Below are 10,003 nucleotides of genomic sequence, written 5' to 3'. Positions count from 1 at the left end.
TTTGTAAATTATGTGTCACTTGAAAATTTTTACTGCTTGGAGACTGATATTTTGAGGGTGGTGATGTACGCAAGGAAAGACAGTCATTTTGAGGTTTTCCCTTTCCAGAACTCTGTGCATCTTTAAGGTCTTGAGGGTAATAGTTAGCTCCTGATAGGCACTTGCTGCTGCTTTTGAAAAAGAAAAGAGAAAGCACTAAGGGAAGGGGTTTTCATTTCCTTTCCTTTTTTTTTTTGTCCTTTTTTTTTTTTTAAATCATTACTTCCTGGTTTCCTTTTGAAATGCAGCTATTATCTGTTGGCTACAATAGAAGTGGTATATTGGAAACAGGTGTCAGACCTATGCAAAAGACTTACACCTGATGTATGGACACACATGTATCAGGAACCTGGAGAGATCTTTGTCTCTTGCATGATGACCACTGATTGAGTATTCAAAGACAAAATACACTGAAGTAATTTCAGTCCATCTTGCGTATCTGTGAGTGTGTCTGGTGCTCATCTGGTCATAAAAATGTGGTCATTGCTATAAATGGCAGTCGGTATGGGTATATTACAGTCCTACATTCTGATGTTGTTAAAAAAAAAAGTGCTCCTGCAAAATTACTGTAGTTGATTCTAGAATGTATTCTACCTAATGGAAAACTTTACAGCCTGTAGACAAACGGAAAGTTGATCTGGATTTCTCCCAGGTACGATCTCCTTGGTTGACAGACATTGACAGCACTAAAACACTGGAGTAGAACCTAATGGAATTAATTCACAGCGTACAGTTGGGGAATTTAACGGCGTGTTCTGTTCCCATAAAATGGGTTGTGCGGTTCGATTTTGTGGTAGGGTTTTATGCTTTTGATGTGGGGGACAAATACATGTCAGCCTGCTATCGGAAGACAAATCTGTATTGGAAACTAACTAGACTACTTTTTGTTTTCTTCTTTTCTTTTAGTATTGGATGAATGAATATACTTCTTCCCTTGGAATTGGAGTGTTCCATTCAGGTATAGAGGTGTATGGCCGAGGTACGTACAAGAAAAACATAATGTACTCTTTGTTCCAGTAATGCAGTTATTTAAAAAAACATTCTTCAGGTATTGAGGGAAGTCTGGCTCCTGAAACATGTTCATCAGTTTTCTTTTAAAATTCTTACTCTTCTGCCTCTGGAAAAAAACTTGGATACAAATAATCCAGTAGTAATCTTGCATGCTTGTATAAAGCTATGCAACTATGGGAAAGCATGCAATTTATTCAGCTAGGCATAGAAGCCTTTATTTTAGGTTTTGAAATACCTATTGTTAAAACAAATTATGCTTAGTGTAAGCATAGTTGAATCATGTTTCCTCGGTATTCTGCGAGCACGTAGTGGAAGGAGTAAACTTTTAAACGCAAGCCAAAGACCACATTGCGCAGAGTTACCTTAAACTATAGATGTTTCAGCTGCTATAATGGTCACGCTCTAACTGGGTTTGCGAGTGTTATCAGAGCAACGAAGTGACAAAATACAATGCTTATTGTTAGAACTTTTTTGGGTTTCTTTTAATCCAAACCAGGAAGACTTGACTCTTAATAGTGCTGTGCCTGAAACTCAGTTCTTGAGCTGTGCCAGGTACCTGTGCCTCCCTGTGCCTTCCGATTGTAACAGCATTCTCATACAGCGGGTCATACCCCTGCTAGAACAGTGACTTGCATTTTTCAAGGTACATCAAACTTTATTTATTAACCTGTTGTAAAAAAGATTATGCTCAAAACCGAACACTAGACTTGGATGGTGTGTTATGAGCTTTGAGGAAAGGAAGTGTGAAGTCATGCTTAAAGCTTTTTATTGCCCTCTGGGTGTGGCGTGCTGTGTTATCTTACAGACACAGAAGGAAGCTAAAGCACGCCATGATATTTTCATGTACCGTAAGTGCTTCTGCCAGCAGATGCTACATGCAGGCTTCAGATGCATGCACTGGTTTACTTTCTTGTTACAGTAAAGAACTCAGGACAGTTGAACTCTTGCAAATCAAGAAATTAAAAAAAACTTTTAGGCCACTACTCGCTGCCACACTTACGGCTGTAGTGTGCGTTGAATTGAAGCACTTTCAGACCTTTGAGGATGTGTTACTTTGAATCCCGAATCTATAAATATGTAAGTGGACTTTTAAAGACAAGCATGTATAAAAAACATCAGTAGGATTTACAATTTAACTTGTAAATCTTATACAATGCAAATGCTGTAAAGTTATTCAAGTTAAACCTGTACGCTGCTGTAAGAAATTTCCTGTCAGTTTTTACTTCGGTTGACTCGTCGTTTCCGGCTCCTTGCATTTGTTACCCATGTAAATAAGACGCCTGGTTTCTAGCTTTAGATCCTTGTGAAGTGATCACTGTCGTCGTATGCCATTTTTGTTAAATCTGAGCTTTCTCTTTCAGAATTTGCCTATGGTGGTCATCCGTACCCTTTTTCTGGAATATTTGAAATTTCACCAGGAAATGCTTCTGAGCTAGGAGAAACGTTTAAATTTAAGTAAGAAAGATACCTATTTTCTTGCTTTTGAGAAGGTATATTAAAAAGACAGCTTGTTGCATTTATTTTTGAGGGTAGATGTGTTGAATCATACCGCAGGATTTCTGACTTTCTGAGAAATTAGCATGTTTTCTTTACTTAGAAATGAAAGATGGACAGAGGTGATGAGACAATTAAGCATCTATAGCAAAGCACATTATTTTTAGCATACTGTTAAATTCCTTAAATGTGTACAAATTAAGCTCTTACCTCTTCTCAACTGTCTCTTAGAAACAATATCCTTTGGAGAGGAGGGGAAAATTGCATCTGATGTTTGTCAGAATTAAGTTGCAAAGAACTTGAGTGAGCTACAGGTGGACAATCAGCAAGGAAATAAAGCTGAAAGTGGTGCTGTAAAATGGAACAAAAAGAAATGATGTTATTCTAGGAGGGCAGAAAGATCTCACCACCCACAGTGGGGTGATTTTTGAGCAATGTATGAACAGTAATCCACCTATTTCATGGAAGCCTGATCACCTTCTACTCTCTGTTTCTCTTCCAGAGAGGCCGTGGTTCTAGGCAGTACTGACTTTATGGAAGATGACATAGAAAAAATAGTAGAAGAGCTTGGAAAAGAATTCAAAGGAAATGCTTATCACCTAATGCACAAAAACTGCAATCACTTTTCTTCAGCTTTATCTGAGGTAAAGAAACATGAAGGTCTATAGAAAGGTGCTTCCCAGGTGGCTACAGAGCGTCATCTCCTTCCTGTCCTTCAGAATGTTTGGCCTAATTTCCAACTTCCTATCTCTGTTACCTTGGGCAAGTGTCAACATGTTTCAGGTTCTGTTTGTGCTCATGTCCAAAGCAGAGGATTTTGCTGTGGAAAATGCTAAATATTGCTGTCGTACCTAGTTTGTGTTCAAGCAGGGGTGCATTCCTAATTGAGAGACCTAGTAAATAAAGTATTAAGAGGATTTCAAAATCATTTCAGGTGCTTCAGAGATCACTACTGAAGATAGAACCACATGTTGTTTTTATCAGTATTTCCCCACAGAACCATCACACTGAAAATAATTTTTGAAGTTATGACCTACTGTTAAAGAATAACAAAGGCATTGAAGTTTCATCACAGACATTGTTAATCTTCTGCGTGAGAGGCTTTTGTCAGGTTATTGCTCTGCCAGCACCTGTGTCCTGGTCATGTCGGTACCTGAGTGGTCGTGCAAAGTGTCGAACTGTGGAGTCAAATGGGCTTTGCTTTTTCGCCATACCTTTATTTTAACGTGATTGGTTTGCCAATACAATCGAATGCCTGATTACTCACATGTGTATCAACGTGAAGGAGAGGATCGGGAACAAGTAACCCAGGACAAAGGGGGAATGGCAGTTGTGATTTTTATCGGTAGTTGGTGATCTGCACTCGTCAGAATTTATTCTAATATTTGATTGAAGCACTCCAAAAAAAGGATGGCTATTTTTTTCATGGTGAACTTCTGTAAAATCTAATTATTCTTATTTTCAAAATAGTTAGCAGCACACTTACTGTATAGCCTGTGTTTTCTGTAGACTGTTTGATCTTCCAGTGGTACAGGAAAATTTTATTGAGATGATGATTCATGTGCAACGCTGGTACAAGTAAGTAGGGTGAGACACTGACAAAGCTGCAGTTGGCATGAAATCTGGCCTATATGGCCAGGTTTTTGCCACACTCTTCAACCGCATGGTCATGTTGTTTCTGTTTTATGTCTTGTCCTATTTAGTGTTTAAATTGACTATAAAACCAGGGATATAGTTACAAGTTAAATGCTGCTCAGTTACAGCGGAGTAATGCTCCCAGTAGCTGTGATTTTCTCCAGGTTTGCACTGGAGGAAGTAATACCAGAAGTGAAGGTGGAGGTAGTGGAGTAAAATAGCTCCCTCCTCGAACAGTGACAGCGAAACCATTTAATGACTGATGTACAGTAAAAACAAGTATTTAACGCAGCTTTATGTATTTTTGAGGAGTTGAAACCAGCTTTGCATTGTATAGCTTCTCTTGTTCCAGTGAACCTCAGTGTGTGTGCTCAGCCTGTGTGCTGTAAGACAGTGACGTCTTGTGCAAAGTCATCAGAGGCCGTCACGGGAGATGGCCTCCGCTGGGTGCGTAATTCCACGTAACTGTGGTATTGACGCTGTCTTCCTGACCGCTTGATTTCAGGGCGCTTTTTTTGTAATGGATTTCTCCTGCAGTTTCCATTTCTGAGGAACTGGCAGTGAATCGAAAGCGTACCTTAACTCATTCCTCTGCCTTTTGCAGAAGGTATTCAAAAAGCGTGAGGTGCTTAGGCTTTTCAGGACTTCTAAAAAAAGCGCAGAACCATGTGTCAAACTCTCACGGTGGCAAACAAGTCTCCGTGTGTGACTTGGGATGCTGCTTTGACGGAGAAAGTTGTCTGCACGCAGCTAACTGGAGTGCTTCTTGACTGGCGTTTGTGACACGTGACTCGTAAGGCTGCTGCAGCCTTTGCTTTTCCTTTACAGTACTGTAGCTTTGTCACCGCTGAATCCAAAAGAGAAATTAATCCTTTCTTTTCCCTTCCCCCCTAGATTCTGTGTGGAAAAGAGATTCCACGATGGGTGAATCGCCTTGCCTACTTCAGCTCTTGTATACCATTCCTCCAGAGCTGCCTGCCGAAGGAGTGGCTGACTCCTGCAGCCCTCCAGTCCAGCGTTAGCCAGGAGCTACACGATGAGCTGGAGGAAGCTGAGGATGCAGCAGCATCAGCTTCCTTGGCAAGCTCAGCGTCTGGGTCTAGAACTGGACGCCACACCAAATTATAAGTCCTCCTCCGAAGTAACAAATGGTTTGAAATAACTTCAGTTTAGTCTCGCCAGCAGTTGACTTCCTGACAGAACATGAGAGCTGACTCCAGAACGTTGTTTTTATATGCAAAAAAGGCTCTCGTCAGCCCCTGTTTCCGCTCAGGATTATTTACGTAGTGAAAAGAATTGCTGGGAGAAGAGGGAAGGATTTTGTGTGAAGCCACCCTTTTCATTTTCACCTGTTTGGTAGACCTGAGTTAACTTAACATCTTGTATAAAGCAGAACTTAAATTATTTGTTTACAGTATTGTGTACTGCTGTTTACAAGTCCTGTCAGGACTCCTGCCACCATGGAAGAAGAGAGAATTTGAGTTTGATTTAACTGTAGGTATAACTCAAAAGCAGCGGTATGATGCCCCGGATGAACTCTCCCCTTTGTTTTCAAGATTTAAGGCAGGTGAACGTTAAATTTCTAAGAAATGCCAGAAACTGCTGAATACTAGATATGTGAACAGGGTACTGTGCACTTCAAGTGGCTGATGTATACAGGTAGATTCTGGGATGTAGGGAGACTGGGTTTGTCCGAGATCTCTTACTGGAAGTGTGACCTCTACATGAATGAAACTGTGGATTTTTGCACATATGAAGGGAAATTTCTATCTCATTACAGTGCACATTAATCCCTTTCTTTTTTTTCTTTTAACTCAGCCATGTAGTTTGCATCCTATCTTCTGTCTGTATTTACAGTCTACTTCAGCCAGGATTTAGGCATGTGAATATCATCTGTTAGAAGCATCAACAAATTTTTCACTGTTTGCTTTACTTGATTCCAAACTTGTATATACAAGTTAGTACTTGTATTCTTTTTTTTTTTTTCCTTTGTTTCATATAGTTTGGAATAGTGTAATACAAGCCATTTATGGTTGGGGAATGGCCTTGCTTTCTGCTGCTGATTTTGCTTCATTTGAGTTTGTAAACATTCATGTCCTTTTTTTTTAGCTACAAATTACTGCCCAGTTGTGTATATCCGCACAAATTATAGAGAAATCCCAATTTATTTTCCCACAGTCTCTATCTGGCATTAACTTTCTTGTCAGATGTAATGAAGAAAAACCTGAGAATTGCTTATGCACCTGCGTGTTTACACAGCAGAACCCACTAATCTGCACACATAATTATACCTGAAGGAAAGAGAGATTATTTTCTAAAACACAGAAGTATGTTTGCTGGTAGATTATAATTAGAGCTAAATTATAATTAGTGATCAGAATATATAATGGAATGCCTTATTCTTGTTCACTTACCAAGAGAATTAATGGTTCTTCCAGTCATTAGTGTAAATTAGTGAGGTTCTATTGTGCACATAAGGATACAGTAGCACAAACACGAGGGAGGTGAGCTTGTGTATTTTGTAAGACTTGCTGCCTTAAACTAACAAAACCCCATACCATCCCTAAACGGATCAGCTCACAAGGAAGCATGCATTACTTGGAAGTATAAATGATTCTTAGAAGCTTTATTTTCAGTCTGTTGCTGGGTTTAGCTTTTCCATTAAGTGAAATACTGACTCTACAGTTTCTGCTGTTTAAAAGGAAAGAAGTCCTCTTAGGAGGCCAGAGTGGTCGCTGTTAGGAATGCCTCTAGCCACGGGTAGTCAGTGCCGTTGAACCCTCCAGGAAGGTGGAGCAGGCTGTCTCTTGGTAAGAATTCTTACGATCGCCAACTCTGACTCGTGTTGGAAACGAGTGGAAGTTGTTTTGCTGGCAGTTGGGGTCAGTCCTTCTTCAGACCGTTGTTCAGGTTCCACTCCTCTTCTGTGATGCAGTGTAGGTACAGAGAGAGGGATGCTTAGTTCTGGGGGAAAAGAATCAAGTGAGACTTAGTGGAATAATAGTAGAAGTCTCTTTACCTACCTGTGTTTTAACAATCCCTTCTGCCAAGTGGGAGATGCTTACGACTGACAAGTCTGCTGCTAACTACGTTCTCTGTCTGGTCTCCAGAAGCTGGACGTGCTGACTCTTCCCCATTGAGTGCTTTTTCACTTGAATCTCTGCATTTGAGTTCTCCTTTCTTTTTTTCCTGTAGTGAAAATGAATATGGTGGTCTCCGGTCAACTCTCCAGCGTTACAGAACTGACTCTCGCACTACTTGCAGCTAAGACAACAGGCCGCGGACAGCTCATCTTGTCTCTGCTGTGCAGCTGGGGTAGTAATGTGACCAAGTCTCTTGGCCAAGGCAGGTCCTTTATTTCAGCTCAGGGTTGAGGCCACTGATCTAGCAATGTACTGTAGCTTTTCCTAGGTCTTAGGAAAAAAATAATAGAATGAATTTTCATCGCTACCTAACATTTATGTACCAAAATCAGCTTTTTAGGCTTCTGATACATCCAGAGCGCTAGGTCACAAATCTCTACACCTTCATTGACACACACAGCTGCAGCATGTACAATGCAAGAACGTGACAGATCACAGCACAGTTTTTATTTAGAAGTAAAACGAAGACTATTTTTTATAAAGCAGACTGGAAAGTTTGTAACAAAAACATTCATTTTATTGGTAGCTGTACAGGTGAAAATACTGTCTTGTGCTCCATCTTTTTTTTTGTTTGTTTTTTTGTTTCAAACCCATCCCTTTGTAAATCCTGTGCAGAAACTGACACCTGAACCCTGACGGCTGTTGGGTGTTGTATCAAAGCAAGCGGTACCATAACGTCAGCCTTGTGCTGTCAACTCAGCCTCCGCTGGATGCCTCCGAGAAGTCACCCTGCCAGTGGTCACTCCGATTGTTAGCAATAGAGCAAGTTACCTTTCACCAGCATTACTGCCAAGCAGGGATTACTTTAGTCTACTAACGACCACACTGTGCTAGGACTAGAACACTCCAAAATGCTGTGAGAAAGCTGGACGCCTGTGGAGTCTTTTCCATCAAAACGGGTAGAAAAATATCACTACTTCAGGGTTCTGCTCTATTTACTTTCTCATTCTTGTTTAATTTTCTGTAAGATAGTACTTTTGATACGTATTCTATTGTTTAACTCAAAGTCATTTTATTTAAATGCCATTTTCTGTTCAGCAAGCCAAAAAAATCCAATGTACTGTCAGCGTGCACCAGTAACTTCAGAGTGGCTTGGTAAAAACATAGTTGCATTACTTCTAAAATTTGCAATGCAATTCTGATCACTATTGATACATGATGATTTTCACTGTTGGAAGTTGGTTACAAGCTGAATATTCACTGATGCATTTTTTGTAAACTTGTATTCAAGTTTACTGTACTACATAGTATTTGTATAAAATTCAAAGAATTTTGACTTTTGTTACCTGTACATGGCAACAAGTTGTCTAGCATCTTAAACTTAAATCCATCAGTTTATTAAAAATACTTTTATAAAAAAAGACAGCTGACTGAGCGTGTTACTCCCCTGGTACCTGCAGCTTGTTTTGTCAGTGCCAGCCAAGCTGATCCGTGGCTCTGAAAGGTGCTTTCGAAGGACAGTAAAACTAGCCAAGGGTTTCCTGTAGCTAATCTATAGGCTGTGTTCTGACACGGGCAGGGGGAGCTGCAGTTTGGTTTGTCTGAGGGATTATTGAGAGCCACTAGTTTCTAATAGACTAAATTTAAAATGTTTTCAGATGTAGTGTGCTAATTACAGCTATTGGGGTATCCAGGCGCCTGCCTTGCAGATATTACGTGCCGTATTCTACAGACTTGCTGGAAAGCCCAGATCCCTCGTCTGGATTTGCAGCAGACTAAGCAGCCCCGAGGCGCGTGGGTCTGTAGGGCCTGCGCCTTGCCCGTTCCCTCGAGCAGAGCAGGAGTACCCAGACTACGGTGAAGTACCGGTGGCGGCACCAGCGCCAACCTCGACTGGAGAAGCTGCCCTGGCTGCTGCCTTAAAAAGTTGCCGAGCTCTTTTCCGGGGAGGGGGCGGGGCGCTGGCCGTGGGGGGAGCCAGCCGGCAGAGCCAGCTCCCCAAATGCCTCGAGCTCAAGGATGGAGCTGGCAGCAGCCCCTGAGGACGGGCTGGGCCAGCACTCGGCGCTGTTGGCTCCGGGCTTTGCAAAATGCAGGTGAGCCCTTGTGTCTTAAGGGGATGGATGCTTGTCTGCAGGTTGAGGGAAGCGTAGATCGGAGCCCTGTCCCATGGCTGTCGCAGCCGGTGCTGTCCGGCCCCTCTCGCCCCGCAGCGGGGAAGGGCATGTGTTCTGCCACGCTTCGCCTGCGGAGCCTGGCATCTCCGCACGCGCTGCTCACGGGTACGCGCTAGGACGGGACCAGCTGGAGAAGCTGCCAAGATAGAGGGATGTGCCCTTTGCTGGCTGCTGCTGGACCCTAAGCTGCAAGGGAGTTTGATGAACTCGTAAGCTATTGAAAAGAAACTTGACAAATTTGACAGAGTTGATCCATTAAAATTAATAGTGTGAGTTCCAGATAAACTCGCTTTGGCATCCAGTGACCAGGAGTGCCCATCCGCCTCTGGGAAGGCGATTGACACACAAAAAATATATATTGTGGTGTTTGTTAATGGGTGAGTAGCTGAGTTTAACTGAACTGTTCTTGAAGAAAACAGAAATGTTTCAAATGAAATTTCATTTTCTAAAACAGTTTCTTCAGGTACGCAGGGTTTATGTGGCAAATTTGTCATCAGAACAGCTCCTCAATAGGCAAAGCTTTTTTATGGCTAAAGGCACCTTAGTCATATCACTCCCTCAAAA

The 10,003-nt window shown here is 41.7% G+C and overlaps 1 protein-coding gene across 1 annotated transcript; it reads left to right on the top strand.

Moving 5' to 3' along the window:
* The first annotated feature begins 951 nt into the window (after positions 1-951).
* On the top strand, positions 952-8,683 carry DESI2 (desumoylating isopeptidase 2). Its single transcript, XM_009699235.1, has 4 exons — positions 952-1,018; positions 2,412-2,505; positions 3,047-3,188; positions 5,074-8,683. Exons 1-4 carry the CDS (start codon positions 952-954, stop codon positions 5,305-5,307), a joined length of 537 nt encoding a protein of 178 aa, XP_009697537.1. The 3' UTR covers positions 5,308-8,683.
* Positions 8,684-10,003: the final 1,320 nt, after the last annotated feature.

Source organism: Cariama cristata, unplaced genomic scaffold (genome assembly GCF_000690535.1).
Source record: "Cariama cristata isolate BGI_N322 unplaced genomic scaffold, ASM69053v1 scaffold28744, whole genome shotgun sequence".
In the NCBI taxonomy this organism is placed as follows: domain Eukaryota; kingdom Metazoa; phylum Chordata; class Aves; order Cariamiformes; family Cariamidae; genus Cariama; species Cariama cristata.
This window is presented reverse-complemented; position numbering and strand designations above follow the sequence as displayed.

Coding starts and splice junctions, on each gene's coding strand:
- DESI2 (XM_009699235.1), top strand. CDS start 952: ATGAATGAATATACTTCTTCCCTTGGAATTGGAGTGTTCCATTCAGGT. Junction 1,019..2,411: donor TATAGAGGTGTATGGCCGAG/GTACGTACAAGA, acceptor TTTCTCTTTCAG/AATTTGCCTATGGTGGTCAT. Junction 3,189..5,073: donor TTTCTTCAGCTTTATCTGAG/GTAAAGAAACAT, acceptor CTTCCCCCCTAG/ATTCTGTGTGGAAAAGAGAT.